The sequence below is a fragment of the Mustela putorius genome, unplaced genomic scaffold (assembly GCF_011764305.1).
Source record: "Mustela putorius furo isolate JIRA1106 unplaced genomic scaffold, ASM1176430v1.1 tig00000081_pilon_pilon_pilon, whole genome shotgun sequence".
In the NCBI taxonomy this organism is placed as follows: domain Eukaryota; kingdom Metazoa; phylum Chordata; class Mammalia; order Carnivora; family Mustelidae; genus Mustela; species Mustela putorius.
In genome coordinates, this window is record NW_025421272.1 from 1392635 (window position 1) to 1412213 (window position 19579).

The window sequence follows — 19579 nt, forward strand, 5'->3', positions numbered from 1 at the left end:
CTTCCAGTTCCAAAGCTCAGCTTTGTCTTGTTCCTCATCTTCTTTAGGCAGAGTCCTGGGCTCTTCCACACACTGGCTGCTCAAAGCCTCAGGAGCCAGGCAGTTCCCAAATGGTGAATGGTACAGGCACAGAGCTGTCCCAGAGGTGGGGGAGGCAGGAAGAGGCAAAGGCTGGAAGGGGGTGGGGGGCTGGAGCTGGCAACACTCTGTCACAGCCCGAGCGACCTGGGGGAGAGGCTGCCACAGCCCCTCCCAGGTAGGGGCGCTGAAGCTACTGATACACCCTCCTGCCCTTGAATGAGCCCAAGATTCTCTGAGGACAGAGCTGGGCTGTAAACTGTACTTGAGTGGGCAAGGGGGATCTACTTCCCTGCCAACTTGACTGTTTGCCCACTTCAACATCCACATTTCCTCAACACCTATTAGGCAAGAAGTATAACAGTCTAGGCATACCTCAGAGATGGTTTGGTTCCAGGCTACTGCAACAAAACAAGAAGCACAATAAAGCAAGTCAAATGAGCTTTTTATTTCCCAGTGTATATAAAAGCTGTTTATGCTATACTATATATTAGTATATTAAATATGCAATAGTATTATATTTAAAAAAGCAATGTACACAGGGTGCCCGGATGGCTCAGCTGTCTAAACGTCTGCTTTGGGCTCAGGTCATGATCTGGGGGTCCTGGGATCAAGCCCCACATTGGGCTCCCTGCTCAGTGGGGAGTCTGCTTCTCCCTCTCCCTCTGCCTCTATCCCCGTCCCCAGCTCGTGCTCTCGTTCTCTCAAATTAATAAAATCTTTTTTTTTAAAGCAATGTATTTAATTTAGAAATACTGCTAAAAAATGTTAGCTATCATGTGTGCTTTCAGCAAGTTGTAGTCACTGATCATAGATCACCATAACAGATATAATAATAAAAATGTCTGAAATACTGCGAGAATTACCAAACTATGACACCAGGACACAAACTTAGCAAATGCTGTTGGAAAAATGGTACTGACAGACTTCCTGGACATAGGGTTGCCACCAACCTTCTATTTGTAAAATGAACGCAATTATCTCTGGAGCACAATAAAGCAAAACGCAATAAAATAGGAGTGCCCAGATGTACTGACTCTACTCCCTGCCAGCATGGGACAAGGTATTTACATATACATCCTTCTCATTTAACAACCTCATGAGGAACTTAATAGCAGCCTGTTTACAGAAGATAAGAATAAAGTATAGTGACTACATAAAGTTGTAAAAAGTGCAGATTGTGCTCAATACTGTCCAGGGTCACAGATACCACAGCAAAGCCAATGGGGCTCCGGGCGGGTGGGCAGGAGCAAGGACACAGGGCAATTGTGTGGGCACAGGCTGCTCGGTCCTCATTCCTTTTCACAAACTGGAATGCTGTACCATACATTTTTTAAGGTTCTGAACTAAGGCTGGAAATCAGAAAGTAGTGCTAACACAGGAAGTGAGCGTGGATGCGGCTCCAGCTGCTCCTGACTGCGGCCTATTGTCTACGTTGCTGGTCCCTGTACACCTCAACCTTGCCACAAGCTGCCATGGCCAGGCCAGAACTGAACAACAAAACCAAGTTGTTGTTATGCTCAGATACGAACTGAAGTATTTATTTTATTTTTTTTTAAAGATTTTATTTATTTATTTGACAGACAGAGATCACAAGTAGGCAGAGAGTCAGGCAGAGAGAGAGAGAGAGAGAGGGAAGCAGGCTCCCTGCGGAGCAGAGAGCCCGATGCGGGGCTCGATCCCAGGATCCTGAGATCATGACCCAAGCCAAAGGCAGCAGCCCAACCCACTGAGCCACCCAGGCGCCCCACGAACTGAAGTATTTAGAGTTGAAGTTTCACAATGACTGTAATGTGCTTTCAAATGGTTCAGAGAAAAATAAAATATATGTGTGTGTATGTGTATATATATATATTTAGAGAGAGAGAGATAAAGCAGATATGATAAAACATTAACTGTTCCATCAAGAGGTATGTATGTGGGTATAAGTCTATTCTCTCAACTTTTCTACTCTGTTCAAAAATGTTCACATTTTGGAGTTGGAACAGTTTGCTTTAAACCACAGAAAATTCTGGGAAGCCTGGGTGGCTCAGTTTGTTAAGCAGCTGCCTTTGGCTCAGGTTGTGATCCCAGGGTCCTGGAATCGAGCCCCGCATCGGGCTCTCTGCTCAGCAGAGAGCCTGCTTCCTCCTCTCTCTCTGCCTGCCTCTCTGCCTACTTGTGATCTCTGTCTGTCAAATAAATAAATAAAATCTTTTAAAAAATAAATAAATAAACCACAGAAAATTCTCTAAATTCTGTTACTGGGGAGAAAAACCCAAGACCACATTCCACCTGCAGAGTTGCTCCTGCTCTTCAGTGAGGCAGGACAGCCAGGCCTGCCCTCAGCACCCACTGCTGCCACTTCATATGGAGGGCCTCAGGACCCAACCACTTATTTGCTGTCCACACAGCCTGGGTATATTCACACCGGCAAAGCTGGGCTCCAGGCTGGAGACAGCCCTTCACACCTGATAGGATATGTCAGGTGCCAATCACATAGGCCCAGCCCTCTCTGTGGAGTCACATCAGAGGTCGGCAAAAAGAGGGACAGGAGGACTACTTCCTCCCTAAAGAACCCACCATGTCCACCAGGCCAGTTTTCCTACCACACGGATTTCTGTCCTCAGGTCCAGTGGTCAAGGAAGAAAGGACAGCCTGGAAACGCTGGAGACTGAGAGGAGTCTGTCACTGGATGTCATCCTGCATGGAGCTCAAATCACCGAGGTGTTCACAGGAAACCCTGGAGTCAGCAGGCTGCAGAGCTATGTGCACGACCAACTTCCACCCCTTCCTGTTAAGAAGTGCCCATGAAGGTTTTGGTTCCCTATTGACAACAAGGACAAATGGACAACGAGGACACAAAAACAGAGTATCTGGAATCACAAATGCCACGCAAACTCAGAACATCTGACAGCTCCAGGCACACCTGGTTGCCTTCTATCCCCTGTGCTGTTCACTCAAAGCCAGCTCTCTGCAGAGACCCATGTCAACCCCTCTCCTTTCTAAGGCCAAACACCAAGGCCTAGGCAGCCTAACTGAAGAGGCACTTTGACCACAAACCCAGAGCTGTTCCATCATCGTGGATTTCTGAAAAGAAACTCCTGGAAGCAGCCATACTACTAGCACCCTGACTGCCTTGGCTCCTGCTCTAAGGGCAGGGCGTCTTCATGGCTTGACAAGGCTGGGAGCCCTGTTTTTGGAGGAGCATGGATTCCTTGCTCCATCCCATTCAGTGTAAATGTAAAAATTACAAATACTCTGAGCCAGTATAAACAGAACAAACGTGAAAAATGCTGAAGTCGACTCACATTTAAAGAAAAGCTTAAGTTACAACTTGAATTAACATACCAGAGTCTAGCTGCTCCCTATTTTCCCCACAGCTCTATGTGAAGAGCTGTTCCACCCCTCCATCTGCTCAAGCCAAAACTCCTGAATCCCTTCCCACCTACCTGCATCCGAATCCTTCATCACATCCTATCCACTCTCTCCTCAAAACACACCCGGAATCAAGCCCTTCCCCACCTCAAGCTCCCACTCTGACCCAAGTACCCCCCGTTTGCACTTTCTCTATCTCCCTCTAAAATAAAATGAAATAAAATAAAATAGGAGATAGATGTCCACAAGGGTGCTATGACCATCCAATGGGAAAAGGACAGTCTTTCCAACTAATGGTTCAGGGAAAACTGATAACCACATTCAAAAGAATAAAGTTAGACACTTAACCTTACACCATTAAAAAAGAAACCCTTAACTAGGGGCCACTGGGTGGCTCAGTTGGTTAAGCATTTGCCTTCGGCTCAGGTCATGATCCCGGGGTCCTGGGATCGAGCCCCATAAATGTATCAAAAACCTAAACATAAGACCTAAAACTTTTTAAATATTTTGCTTATTTATTTGACAGAAAGAGACACAGTGAGAGAGGGAACACAAGCAGGGGGAGTGGGAGAGGGAGAAGCAGGCTTCCTATCAAGCAGGGAGCCTGATGCAGGGCTTGATGCCAGGACCTCAAGATTATGACCTGAGCCGAAGGCAGACGCTTAACAAATGAGCCACCCAGGTGCCCCAGGACCTAAAATTTTTTCTTCTTTTTTCTTTTTTTTAAAGATTTTATTTATTTGACAGACAGAGACACAGTGAGAGAGGGAACACAAGCAGGGGGAATGGGAGAGTGAAAAGCAGGCTTCCTGCCATGCAGGGAACCCAATGTGGGGGTTCGATCCCAGGACCCTGGGATCATGACCTAAGCCGAAGGCAGACACCTAATGACTGAGCCACCCAGGCGCCCTAAAATTTTTCTTAAAGAAAAAAAAAAAAAAAAGACCTAAAAATTCCTTAGAAGAAAACAGGAAAAAAATCTTCACAATATTGGATTCAGCAATGACTTCTGGGATAGGACACCAAAAACAAAGGCAATAAATGTAAAAACAAATAAACTAGACTTCATCAAAATTAAAAACTTTTGTATATCAAAACATACTATTAAGAGAGTAAAAGTACAATTTATGGGAAAAAAATATCTGCAAACACATATATCTGGTAAGGGTCTAACATCCAGAATATACAAAGAACTCCTACAACTCAACAACAAAAATCCAACCACCCAATGTAAAAATGAGCAAAGGAGTTGAAGAAACAAACATTTCTTCAAAGAAGCTATATAAATAGCCAATAAGCACGTGAAAAAGATGCACAACATCATTACTCATTAGAGAATGCAAATCAAAACCACACTGAGATGCCACCTCACAGCCACTAAAACAGCCCATCAAAGTGAGTAAGTTTCGGCAGGGATATGGACAAACTGGAATCCTCCGCATTGCTGCTAGTGGAAACGTAAAATGGCATGGCCGCTGTGGGAAAGTCCAGCAATCCTTCTAAAAGTTAAACACTTATGTCCATGTGATCCAGCAATTCTACTCCGAGGTACACACCCAGAAGAGCTGAGAGCAATGACTCCAGCGTGTTCTTGTACATGCAGTGTTCACAGCAGCGCTATTCACAATAGCCAACAACCCAGTAGAAACAAGCCAGTATCTATCAACAGAGGACTGGATAAATGAAATGTGATATACATCCATACAATGGAATATTACTCAACCTTAAAAAGAAGTGAAACTCCAATAGGATGCTACAACATGTATACCTCTTGAAAATATAGAGCAAACGTCTGATTCCACTTATATGAAGTACCTAGAATAGGCAAATTCACAGAGACAGAACTGGTGGTGACTAAGGGTGGCAGAAGCCGAGGGCAGAAAAAAAAAAAAACAGTATTGTTTAATGAGTACAAAGTTTCTGTTTGGGACAATGAAAATGTTCTAGAAATAGACAGTGGTAATGGAAAGTACTATGAAGGTACTTACTACCACTGAATTGTGTACACTTAGCAGTGGTTAAAATGGTGAATTTTAACCACCCAAATTCATATGCTGAAGTCCTAATTCTTAAAGCAAAGGCATCTGGAGATGGGGCCTTTGGGAGATAATGAGGTCATGAGGGTAGTTTATCAGAGTGAAAAAAGAGAATAAAGAGACCAAGACTGTGGGTAAACACACAACACCAAAATATTCTGGGAGGAGAGGAAGAGAGTTGCTGTTAGGACAACGAGCAAAATGACTTAGAGAAGGTGAGGAGAAGGGAAAGATGCAGGAGGGGTTTGGGGAGAGCACACCAACGAACACAAAGCCAGCGACACAGCGAACGTAGAGACGATGAGAACAGAGTGTACAACAGAAGCGAGGCGAGAAAGGGTGTCTCCACGTCCCTCTCCTCATTCCTCTCCTTGTCCCTTTCCTCGCGCTGCACCCCCCCCAGAGATTATGGATCAACAGTTTCCTGTTAATGTGACCTGTGACCTCTCCTTTCCTCCCAAACACTTCTCTCAGCCAGTGAGGAAAGTGAAATCACTGGTTAACACCTACCTGTAAAGGACATGCTGGACGGCTGCAGCATACAGAGAGGGCTCTGGCTGAACTCAAAGCACAGGGGCAAAAGGGCAGCCAGTGCCTTACACCACTGTAACAAAGGGGTAGAAGAGTCTTAAATGGTGGTGACAGCTTCTATAAGCAGTCATTCCTGATATACAACTGTAATATTGTGGTTTGTAAAAAATATGTATTTGGTCATTCATTTGAGCAGGGCACATTTCTCATAAATAATTGGTCACTGTTCCTGGCTCTCAGCTCCCCAAACCCTTGGAATTTCCTGAGTGACAAGAACAATGGAAGCATCTTTTGTTATACTGTGTGGTCTTTTGTCTTCAGCTCCTAAAATCATTTGACAGCCATAAAGCTGAAATGGGTGTTTTGTTAATGATAACAACTCTCTCTCCATCACTACTGGATTTATGTTACTGAGATGACTTCTCGAAATCCTGTAAGGATAGGGAACTGACCACAAAAGAGAGGGGGAACTTTCAGACCCACCCTCTGACCTCGGGGGAGGGGAGAGGGACTAGAGGCTGAATCAATCACCACTGACCAGTGGCTTAATTAATCATTCATGCCTATGTAATGAGACCTCCATAAAACCCAAAAAAGATGGGGTTCAAAGTGCTTCCAGGCTGGGGAACCAGAAGGCTTTTATGTGCCACCGTACAGAGCCCCATACTCCATGAGAACAGAAGTTCCTTCTTTCAGGACCTCACCCTAGGTATCTCTATCTGGCCGTTGATCAGTATCCTTCAATATCCTTTGTAATATACTGATAATCTAGCAAGGAAAATGTTTCTCTGAGCCCTGGGAGCTGCTCTAGCAAATTAGCTGAACCTAAGAAAAAGGTTATGGAGACCTGCGATCTATAGCCATTCAATCAGAAGCACCTGGACTTGCAACTGGCATCTGAAGAGAGTTAGGAAGGCAGTCTCGTAGGGCTGAGTTCTTAACCAGTAACTCAAAGTGGGGAGGAGGAGGTGGTGGAACCTCCAAGCTATAGCTAGTCAGTCAGAAGCACAAGTAACAACTTCTGAAAGCATCTGGTGGGGGGAGGGACAGTCTTGTGGGACTTGAGCCCTTAATCTGTAAAATAGGATGCGATCTCTGGGCAGATAGTGTCAGAACGGAGCTGAACTATAGGATACCCAGTTGGTGTCAAGGGCCCTGCTTATTGATGTAGTGAAACACAACCTCCCCCGCCCTGCAAGCACACACATTGGAACTGGTTCTAGAACCTTTAAGGATAAAACAGACCCCTTCAAGTGTCCCTGCTGAAATGAGTTCTACTTGTTTGTAATGAAACCCAAATGACTACATCAATAAAGAGCTAGGTTCTCGAAGGTGGAGAACCAGAAAGGTGGGAGCTATGCAGAAAACTCCATAAGGGATGCCTGGGTGGCTTATTTGGGTAAGCATCTGCCTTTGGCTCAAGGTCATGATCTCAGGGTCCTGGGATAGAGGCCTGCATTCTCCCTTTTCTGCTCTTCCTGCTTGTACGAGCTCTCTCACTCTCTGACAAATAAATTTTTTCAAAAATCTATGAATAAATAAATAAGTATATCCCATTTGTTAAAATCTCTTAAAAGACAAATCTAATTCATAGTGACAGAAAGCAGATCAGTGATTGCCTTGGAGCCATAGGTGGATACTGACTACAAAGAGGCACATGTTCCCTATCTTGAGTGTGGTACTGATTACACAGGTACATATATTTACCCAAAAAACCCCAATGAAATGATACACAGATGAATGGAACAGAATAGAGTCCAGAAATAAACCCACACTTACACAATCTGTAATAAAGGAGGTGAGAATAGACAATGGAGAAAATGCCAACTCTTCTATACTGTTGGAAAGGGAAGTGAAGGGAGAAGGGAGGACAAGGGAGGGAGGGAGGAAGGAAGGGAGGCAGGGGAAACTCAATAGACACATGGGAAAACTCAATAGACACATGAAAAAGAATGAAATTGGTCCACTTTATTACACCATATACAAAAATAAACTCAAAATGAATTAAAGTCCTAAAAGTAAGACCTGAAACCATAAAACTCCTAAAACAAAGCATAGGCATAAACTCTAAGGTGATGATCTTGGCAATATTCTTTTGAATCTGTCTCCTCAGGCCAGGGCAACAAAAGCAAAATTAAACAACTGGGACTACATCAAACTAAAAAGTTTTTGCACAGCAAAGGAAAACCATCAACAAAAAAGAAAAGGCAATCTATTGAATGGGAGAAGACAGTTGCAAATGATACATCTGGTAAGGGGTTAATATCCAAAATACATAAAGAATTTCTACAACTTGACACCAAAAGAAGTCAGTCAATTAAAAAATGGGCAGAAATTAACATCATTAATCATCAGGGACATGCAAATCAAAACCACAACTCGTTATCACCTCACACCTATCAGAATGGCTAATATCAAAAAGATAAGAAATAATAAGTGTTGGCAAGGATGTGGAAAAAAGGGAACCCTCATGCACTATTGGTAGAAATATAAATTGTTGCAGTCACTGTGGAAAACAATCTGAGAATTCCTCAAAAAATTAAAACTAGAACTGTCATACAACCCAGCAATTCCACTCCTGGGTATTTATCTGAAGAAAATGAAAATACTAATTCAAAAAGATACATGCACCCCTAAATTCACTGCAACAGTATTTACAATAGCCAAAATATGGAAGCCACCTAAATGCCCACAGATAAATGAATGGATAAAGAAAATGTAGTATATACACATAGTGGAATATTATTCAGCCACAAAAAAGAATGAAATCTTGCCATTTGTGACAACATGGATGTACATGCAAGGTACTACGCTAAGTGATATAAAGACAAATACAGTAGGATTTCACTTATATGTAGAATCTAAAAAGCAAAACAGAAACAGACTGGGGCACCTGGATGGCTCAGCTGGTTGAGTGTCTGACTTCCAGGTCATCAACTCAAGGTCCTGGGATCAAGCCCCAAGTCAGGCTACCTGCTCAGCGGAGAGTCTGCTTCTCCCTCTGCCCCTCCCCCTATACTCACACTCTATCTTCCCCTCTCTATCAAATAAAAATCTTTAAAAGAAGTTTTTTAAATAATAAAATAAAATAAAAAAGCAACAATGAACTATATGCTTAAAAAGGGTATGTTTTACTATATGGAAATGATACCTCAGTAAAGTTAACTTAAAAAATTAAATCATCGGGGTGCCTGGGTGGCTGGCTCAGTCAGTTAAGCATCTGCCTTCCACTCAGATCAAGATCCCAGGGTCCTCCCTGCCTATGCTCTCTGTCAAATAAAAATGTTTTTAAAAAATTAAATCATCATGCCAACATTATTTACAATGGCCAAGACATGGAAATAACCTAAGTGTCAAACGGATAACACACACACACACACACAATGTATATATGTACATACATACAATAGAATATATTATTCAGCCAGAAAAAATGAGGAAATCCTATACTTGCAACAACATGGATGAACCCTGCAAGCATTATGCTAAGTGAATTAAGTCAGAAAAAGAAAGACAAATACTGCATGATTTCATTTATATGTGGAATCTAAAAAAACAAATAAAAGGTTAAAAAAAAAAAAAAAAGAAAGAAAGAAAGAAAAGAAAAGAAAAAGAAAAAGAAAAAACCCAGACTTGGAGGAAAAGAAATCGGACTCCAGGGAGTGGAAGGACACAGGGAATTAGAAGAAGGTCAAAAAGTACAAACTTCCAGTTACAAGAGAAATTAAGTACTAGCGATGGAACATATAACCTGATGCCTAGAGCCAACACTGCTATCACAGAGAAAAGTACAGCAAGGTAATCCTAAGAGTTTGGGAAAAGTTTTTTCTTTTTTCCTTTCTTCTTTTTTTTAAATTATATCTAGAGAGATGATGGATGTTTGCTGAATCTATTCTGACAATCATTTCGCAATATATGTAAATCAAACCATCATGCTATATACTTTAAACTTACATAGCGATGCATGTCAAAATTAAATCACCTTTGAATAGCCAAAAAATATGTAAGTAGAAACATTCTGTAAAGATATGCTAATGTTAAAAATGCTTGCCTGCTTCTGAAGAGTGGAGATGAAATTAGTAGGGGCAGAGAGTGGAAGATATCTTTATATGTAACTCTTCATTAGTATTTGAATTTGTACATGATTGTGTTTTATTTAAAAATTTTAAAACTAGGGGCGCCTGGGTGGCTCAGTGGGTTAAAGCCTCTGCCTTCGGCTCAGGTCATGATCCCGGGGTCCTGGGATCGAGCCCCGCATCGGGCTCTCTGCTCAGCACGGAGCCTGCCTCCCTCTCTCTCTCTCTGCCTGCTTCTCTGCCTACTTGTGATCTCTGTCTGTCAAATTAATAAATAAAATCTTTAGGGGCACCTGGGTGGCTCAGTGGGTTAGGCCGCTGCCTTCGGCTCAGGTCATGATCTCAGGGCCCTGGGATCGAGTCCCGCATCGGGCTCCCTGCTCAGCAGGGAGCCTGCTTCCCTCTCTCTCTCTCTGCCTGCCTCTCTGTCTACTGTGATTTCTCTCTGTCAAATAAATAAATAAAATCTTTAAAAATAAATAAATAAATAAATAAATAAATAAAATCTTTAAAAAAAAATTTTTTTTTAACTATCTCATTTAAAACAAAAATTAACAATATGTATTCCTAAATACCCCAAACCCCAGAAGGGCTAAGTTCCCCAAAATGTGAACTGTGGTTTCCTGTGAGTTGTACAATCCTGGGTCATCACTGTTTCGTCTTCACATTTTATAATGCTTTCTAATTTAAAAAAAAGTGAGCTATTTCCCCGTTGAGGAAAGTGATGCCATATATATATAAAGAAAGAGCGGAGCTGCTGGAACCTGGATGCTTCTGAACACCCTCAACAGGCTACTACTCACTTTGCTGCTAGTTACAGAGTTTCCTTCATCCCATCAAGCAAACACATAAGCTTCATTTCCACTCAGCCAACTGCATGAGCTTTTTTTGCATGCATGACTCTTAGAGTAAGCAAAGATTTTCTTAGACCTATAAAAACAGAACCTAGTGGGCACCTGGGTGGTTCAGTTGGTTAAGCACCTGCCTTTGGTCCTGGGATCAAGTCCCACATCAGGATCCCTGCTCAGTGGGGAACCTGCTTCTCTCTCTACCCTTCCCTTATGCTCATGATCTCACTCTCAAACAAATAAAAATCTTTTAAAAAAATGAAGGAAGGGGGTGCCTGGGTGGGTCAGTCGTTAAGCTTCTGCCTTCGGCTCAGGTCATGATCCCAGGGTCCTGGGATTGAGTCCCATGTCAGGATCCCTGCTCAGTGGAAAGCCTGCTTCTCCCTCTCCCACTCCCACTCCCCCTGCTTGTGTTCCCTCTCTCGCAGTGTCTCTCTCTGTCAAATAAATAAATAAAGTCTTTAAAAAAAAATAAAGAACAAACCCAGGAAGATGAAACAGCATGCCAAGGTGCTACAGCTGAGCTCAAGTCTTCAACTGTGTCTGACACCTGCCTCCCCGCTGCCCCTCTGCAAGAGCTGTGCCCTCTCCCCACACCCCCGAGTGGAGTTTGCGGTGAATGAGGCAGCGCAGAGTTTGGGGTTATGGTTTCTTCTATACTGTTGGAAAGGGAAGTGAAGGGAGAAGGGAGGACAAGGGAGGGAGGGAGGAAGGAAGGGAGGCAGGAAGGAAGGACAGACAGACTTAAATTGAAATAAAGGAAAGATATGGGGGCGGGGGGAGATGGGTATAAATCCTTAAAGAGTCCCAGGGGCTCATCTCAGCATAAGTACCAGCCAGTCCTCTTTCAAACTCTAGAGATGCCACACTTGACCCAAGGATATGAAGAGATTATATTCCAGCAAAATTAGCAGCAGCAGTTTTCATCTGCCACTCAAAAAAAGAGCCCTGAAGGGAACCTTACAGCTCATCTGCCCATGATTCCTAAATCATCAGAATCACTGAAGGGACTTTTTAAAAACAAAGATCTTGAGCTTGCCCAAACTTTCTAAATCTCCAGGAGTGAGATCAAAGAATCCGTAGTTTTTAAAGCTCCCCAACAATCCTGATGATTGACCAGATTAGGGTACTCTCATTTTTCATGAGATGCCAGTGATTAGGTGGGGCAGGGGCAGAACTAGAATCCAGTTTGCGACTGCCAGTCAGCACTCTCCCTTCTCACAACCTACTGTCTCTCCTCTGAAATCCTACAATGTCTACTCAGAGTCCAGACCATTTCCCCTTCATGAAGTGAAATGCTGGCATCCTGCCTGTAAACCCAACAGCCTGTGGCCATTTTACTCCACCAGAAGAACCGTATCTAACTGAAACCCAGCTCTTAACCAATAGGGGCTTCAGATCTCACGCTCCATGGGGCCACTCGGATCCAGTGTTCTGTTACTGTCCAGGCCCCAGAACTTATAAGCCAATCAAACCTGTCCTCCCTACAAATGGTTGTCTTTCAGGTATTGGCTCCTACATGGCAGTAATACTAATTATGCAAACGGTGAATGCTAAAAAAATACTACTGACATTAGTCTTTATGATTTTGGAAGTCACAGATTTCTTCCAAATGTAGATTCTCTTGGAAGACCTTTGAAATGGGTGGGAATTTGCTGAACAAGCATGCAAAGCTTGTCACAGCGTGACTCAGCCTGCAAACACGTGGGGTGCTGAGAGAAGCTACCTTGGGCCGAACACTTGAGCGGCGTCATATGATCACAGTCTAACAAGTAGTTTATTAGCGTAAAGGAAAAGGTATATTTACAGAGGAAACCACCAATGTCATGGGAAATAGAGTACAGCAAATTTTAAAAGTGTGACTCATATACTACACAATTATCCTTTGCCAAAAGGATTTTGTCAGATACTTCCAGAAGACAAAAAACCTTTTTTCTTTTTTGGTCTGAGATAGGCTACTATAAAGTCCAAGATGTACGAACAGGCCAAAAAAAGGGTAGAGATACATGGGCAAGCAAAAAGGTACCTCTTGGCGTAATACCCACATCTGGATCTGTAGGGCCGGCTGACTAAGTCACAGTTTTACAGGACTGTCGGAAATGAGAGGAAATCTTTACACTGTATTCTACTGGAGAAAGAGGGTCTAAACCAAAATTCAAAATAGGATTGTGGGAGGAAGCCTGTAATGTAGCATGTAATGCCAATGCCAACAAATATTCCTAGATAAACTCTGCAAGAGCTAGAAGGAATCTCAGAGGGGTTCCAATCCAGCCTGCCTTATAGTTGTTTATACTACTTATAGCATAGTCACACAGAGGACCGGACGGCAAGTGACATGTTCATACAGCTATTGAGGGACATGGTTAGGACTCGCCTTCAGAACCCACATGCCCTGGCCACTGGATTCAAACAAGCTAAATTACCAATATAGAGAGGTTCATGAAGAAACCCAAATGCATCATTCCAAATGCCATAAAGTCTCTACTTTCGCTCCCCCCACTTTTGCCCAGGCTACTGATCTACTGATGTTTCAGATTTTTCATTTATTACACTATGGCTGAAAAGAAGGCATTTTTAAATTTACACCTTAACGTTCAATTTCAACATTTACTGAATGGCTGTTAGGTATCATCCTGGGCCACGAGAGCGCAACTGAATAAGACAGTTCATTGTACTTCACACATGGCTCAACAACATCAAAGCCTGCCCTGTTGTGGGGGAAGCATTTCAAGCAGTAACAATAATGGAATTTGATTATTTCAGTCTGGTTCCTGGTAAGAACTTATCCACATCACAAAAGTCCCACCATTTCAGCTTATCCTCAGACAGAGCAGAGCATAAACGACTAGGACATCAGGTCCCACACAAGGCATGAAGTCTGAGGATTGCAATTGCAGGTAATTGCTACTCAGAGCCCTTGGGGAGACCAGGCGTAGGTGTGGACACAGAAAAGAAGCCCAACATGACGCCAAAGGCATAACGTCTGTGTCTGGCCAAAAGCCCACTGGAGACATGAGCTCCAAAGAAGCACATTTCATTTTTTCAAACATTTCAACTTTGAGGCAATTTAAAAAGTGATAGTTGTGCCTAATGAGAACTCAAGGTGGTTCCACCTTTATTCCTACCTCCCAGTGACCAGCAAGTTTGGGTGGAATCTCCAACCCCAGCTTCTCCAGCTCTCGCTCCCTGTATTTCTCATATTGCCGGTAACCTGCATACCCACCGCCTGTCACCAACAGAATGGGCAGGGGACGGAGCAGAAACAAGGTACGAGCAGGGGCAGTGTGGACTCTTCTGGCATCTGTAACAACAACAACAAAAAAAAAAACAGGAAAATTTTGAGACTGGGAGAAGGGACAAGGATGAGTCATGCAAACGGCACTAGAATGAGGTCCAGGAAACACCAGTGCATCTTAGATAGGCAGGTGCGACCTTGAGTCACTATTAAGACCCTTCTGGGGCTGCCTGTGTGGCTCAGTTGGTTGGGCAGCTGCCTTTGACTCAGGTCACGATCCCAGGGTCCTGGGATTGAGCCCCACATCTCTGCTCAGTGGGAAGCCTGCTTCCCCACTCTCCTTCTGCCCCTCCTCCAACTTGTGCTCTCTCTCGCTCTTTTTCTCAAATAAGTAAAATTTAAAAAATAAATAAATAAAAAATAATTTTAAAAAAGACCTTCTGTCTCCAAATTCTACCAATATGTAAGGGACAAACATCTTTGTGCGTGTGTGTGTGTGTGTGTGTGTGTTTTATTTTTTAGATTTTAGATCTTATTTATTTGACAGAGAGAAAGAGAAAGAGAAAAACAAGCAGGGGGAGCAGCAGAGGGAAAAGGAGAAGCAGACTATCCACCAAGCAGGGAGCCCAATGCAGGGCTCAATTCTAGGACCCTGAGATCATGACCTGAGCAGAAGACAGACACTTAAGCGACTGAGCTATCCAGGTGCCCAAGGGACAAGCATCTTTCCTATGAAACTACAATGCACCTCAATTGCCACCACAGCCAGAGAATGTAAGATGAAAACACTGTACAAAGAGGTCAAGAAACTAATCAAGGTTGCCAGGCTAGCTACCACCAGATCCAGAACTGGGAATCGGGCACCATTTCTCACCCAGGACTCTCTGACCTTACTTCTACAATCTAGACCCAAATCTGACCAGACACAAGTATTCTCAAATGCAAACTCCCATAAGATCTTATGATTCAATAATAAAAAAAGACAATCCAATTTAAAAACATACACAGGATCTAAATAGGCATTTCTCCAAAGAGGATACACAAATGGCCAATAAGCACATGAAAAGATGCTCAACATCTACTATTGCTTGAACTGTATCCCACCCCAGAATTCACATGCTGAGTTCTAATTCCCAGTACCCAGAATGTGACCTTACTTGGATACAGGGTCTCTAGAGAAGTAAACAAGATAAAATACGGCCATCATGGTGGGCCCTAACCGGATAATGACTGATGTACTAATATAAAGGGAAAACTTGGAGGCAGACATGCTTATAAAGAGAATGCTGTGTGAAGATGAAGGCAGAGGGACGCCTGGGTGGCTCAGTTGGTTAAGCAGCTGCTTTCGGCTCAAGTCATGATCCCAGCGTCCTGGGATCGAGTCCCACATCAGGCTCCTTGCTCAGCGGGAAGCCTGCTTCTCCCTCTGCCTCTGCCTGCCACTCTGTCTGCCTGTGCTCACTCTCTCTGACAAAAAAAAAAAAAGAAAAAAAAAAAAAAAGATGAAGGCAGAGATCAGGATGATGCTTCTGGCTTCCATGAGAAGCCAGACCAGAGGCATGGAACAGGTTTCCCCTCACAACCCTTAGAAGGAAGCAGCCCTGTGACACCTTGATCTCAGACCTCTGGTCTTCAGCTTGAGTAAGTTTCTACTATTTAAACCACTCAGTTTGCAGTACTTTGCTAGCACAGCTGTAGCAAAACAACACATCATTAGTAAACAGGAAAATGGAAATCAAAACCATGGTGAGATACCACTTAACACCCACTAGGATGGTTATAATAAAAAAGACAATTAGGGGGCACCTGGGTGGCTCAGTGGGTTAAGCCTCTGCCTTCAGCTCAGGTCATGATCCCACGGTCCTGGGATTGAGCCCCGCATGAGGCTCTCTGCTCAGCAGGGAGCCTGCTGCCCCCTCTCTCTGCCTGCCTCTCTGCCTACTTGTGATCTCTCTCTCTTTGTCAAATAAACAAATAAAATCTTAAAAAAAAAAAAAAAAGACAATTAAGTGCTCGCAAAGATGTAGAGAAAGTAGAACACTCATACATGGGCCAGCCACTTTGAAAAACAGTTTGTCAGGGGCGCCTGGGTGGCTCAGTGGGTTAAAGCCTCTGCCTTCGGCTCAGGTCATGATCTAAAGTCCTGGGATCGAGCCCCACATCGGGCTCTCTGCTCAGCAGGGAGCCTGCTTCCCCCTCTCTCTCTGCCTGCCTCTCTGCCTGCCTCTCTGCCTACTTGTGATCTGTCTGTCAAATGAATAAATAAATCTTTAAAAAAACAAAACAAAACAAAACAAAAAAAAAACCAGTTTGTCAGTTCCTCAAAATGTTAAACATAAAATTACCATTGTGACCCAGCAATTCTGTTATTAGGGATATTTCTGAAAGAAATGAAACCGACACCTACACAAAAACTTATATAAAAATGTTCAGTAGTAGCCAAAAAGTAGAAACAACCCAAATGTCCATCAACTGGTAAATGAATTAAAATGTGGCGTATCCATACAAAGGAATATTATTTCATAACACAAAGGAATAAAGTACCAACACATGATATAACATGAACCTTAAAAACCTTATGTGAAAGAAATGGGGAGTGATAGTTTAAAGAGTCAAGTGCTGTTACTGGCTTGGGGAAAGTGGGGGGGGATGAAATTCTAAAATTAATAGTGGTGTTGGTTGCACAATTCTGAATATACTCAAAGCCACCGAACTGCACTTTAAAAAAAGATGAATTTTATGGTATATGGATTATACCTCAATAATGCTGTTATTAAAACAAAATCTCAAGAGCTGAATCACCAGGAGCCTATACAAAACCAGAGAATACCCTTCTTACTACCTGTGACTTCCAATGGGAGGAAGCCCTCCTGCTCCCGACATGACCAGCTCCCCCCACCATGTTTTGGCTGTTGCTGTTTTTTCTTTTAATGAGCAAGTGTGGGTGTCATTAATCTCTTCCATCTTCTAATTATTCCTAATGAACCCTTACTAGTTCACAACTAAATATTCTGTCTCTGACCAAGAAAGACTGACCATAAAGCAACTTTCTGAAATAACTGGTGACAAGCGAAGTGCTGTTCCCTCCTCACTGCAGTGAGCCCTCACCCTAGATGGACTAGTCACGTTCCACTGAATGTTGCCCGCTACACTAGCTCTTTGACTATATGTCTTGCCTTCTTAGAGGCTTACTTTGCCTCCCCAAAAAGAAATTGTTAAGTAGAGACAGCCCTCCACTACTGACCACCTCTCTGCTGGACTTGTCACTTTCTAAAAGCACAGCTTCTCTGCAGATCCAAGATCATGGCTCAGGTACTGTGGCTCCCCTTCTATCCTTCTTGTGATTCCCACGTGGTCCAGCTTGCAAGTCTTAACTAAATAAGGAACACCCAGATGTGCTGCTATCTACCGTTATAAACGTTTTGTTTTCATTCTCTTTAACAAATTTGTTTTATTCCCAAGGTCCTCTCATGGTCAGTTCAAAATGGCTTCTGGTATGATCGAATAAAAAGAGTATCTTACAGAATCAAGCTCCGTACAAAATCAAAAAAGTCCATAATCTAGTTTTTATGAGGGTGTGGGAAACTGTACTCATGAGCACCTCGTGCTCATATGCACACAAGCTGGAACAACCCTCCTTGAAGAACAATTTGGCCTAAATGCCATCTTGTAAAATACACAAATCTTCTGCTCCAGCAATTCTAGTTCTACAGATTTATCCCGAAGCTACACCAAAATATGTTACCTCAGAAATATCTATAATAGAAAAAGCCTAGAAACAACCTAAAAGTCCAACACCAAATGGTAGTCTTCAACAGAATACTATACAGCCAGTAAAAATGATGAGGTAATGATCACTAGGGCTCCAGTGATGACTGTCTACAAGACACTCTAAGCACCCCACAGATATAAGGTCAGTTAATTCTACTAACAATGCAATGAAATAGGAGCTGTCTATCCCAGTGTACTGATAAGCAAACTGAAGCACAGAGGCCAGCACCACCTCTAACTGTGCACTTACTTGTATAGAAGGCTCTGACAGGCAGCTTTCTTAAGGACTGTAGGACGTGGCTCACAGCAGTGTTCTCACAGTGAAGAAGGCTATAATCAAGCAAAAATGAACCATTAAACATTTATTTTTAAAAAATTTCTTTTTTTAAAGATTTTATTTATTTATTTGACAGAGAGAGATCACAAGTAGAGAGGCAGGCAGAGAGAGCGAGGGAAGCAGGATCCCTGCTGAGCAGAGAGCCCGATGCGGGACTCGATCCCAAGACCCTGAGATCATGATCTGAGCCAAAGGCAGCGGCTTAACCCACTGAGCCACCCAGGCGCCCTATTTTAAAAAAAAAATTTTTTTTTAATTTTTTTAAGAAGGCTCCTTGCCCAGCATAGAGCCCCACATGGGGCTTAAACTCACAACCCTGAGGATCAAGACCTGAGCTGAGATCAAGAGTCAGCTGCTTAACTGACCAAGCCACATAGGAGCACCTATTTAAAAAAAAAAATTTAAGATTTTATTTATTTATTTGAGAGAGAATGAGAGAGTACAGGGATGACTGGGTAGCTTGGTGGATTAAGCGTCTACCTTTCCTTAGGTCATGATCCCAGGGTCCTGGGATCAAGTCCCATGTCAGGCTCCCAGGGAGCCCATTTCTCCCTCTACCTGCTGCTCCCTCTGCCTACTACTCCCCTTGCTTGTGTTTTATCTCTGACAAATAAATATTTTTTTTTAATTACTTTAAAAAATGTTGGAGCACCTGGGTGGCTCAGTTGGTTAAGTGACTGACTCATGTCATGATCCCAGGGTCCTGAAAATGAGCCCCACGTCAAGCTCGCCATTGAGCAGGGAGTCTATTTCTCCCTCTCCTTCTATCCCTTCCCCCCGCTCATGGTCACTGGCCCCCTGGTGCATGCGTGCTCTCTCTCTCTCAAATAAATAAATAAAATCTTTTAAAAAGTTTTTTTTAACGTAGATCAATTGGCAAAACTTGAATACAATGTATAGATTCAATCTTATATCAATCTTAATTTCTTAGTTTTGACCACTGTAAGTGGTTGTGTAAGAAGATGATTTTGTAGGAATAAAAGCTGAAAAGTTCATAGTGAAGGAGTACCAAATCTGTAATTTTCTCTCAAGCCTTTTACAAAAAATATAAATATATATATTTATAATATATATTATATATTTAATAATAATAAATAATAATATATTATTATATATTATATATATTTTTATATATAATAATATTTTATATATATATACACAACCACATACACATGTATACAGAGAGAAGAGGAAGGGAGAATAGTAAAGCAAATGCAGCTGACATTTGGGAAATCTGGGTGAACGGTTTTCAGGAATTCTATTCATTATTTTTATAACTTTTCTGTTAAGTTGAAACTACTTCAAAATAG

The 19579-nt window shown here is 42.7% G+C and overlaps 1 protein-coding gene across 2 annotated transcripts in view; it reads right to left on the minus strand.

Moving 5' to 3' along the window:
- PISD (phosphatidylserine decarboxylase) overlaps positions 1 to 19579 on the minus strand; it is a 43827-nt gene that overhangs the window by 13343 nt on the left and 10905 nt on the right. For both annotated transcript variants that reach the window (XM_013063471.2, XM_045067088.1), the window contains 2 exons: positions 18183 to 18262; positions 14052 to 14227 (listed from right to left, as the gene is read on the minus strand). In XM_013063471.2, coding sequence (XP_012918925.1) covers positions 14052 to 14227; positions 18183 to 18262 — 256 coding nt within the window. Of the gene's footprint in view, positions 1 to 14051; positions 14228 to 18182; positions 18263 to 19579 lie in introns of those variants that run through there.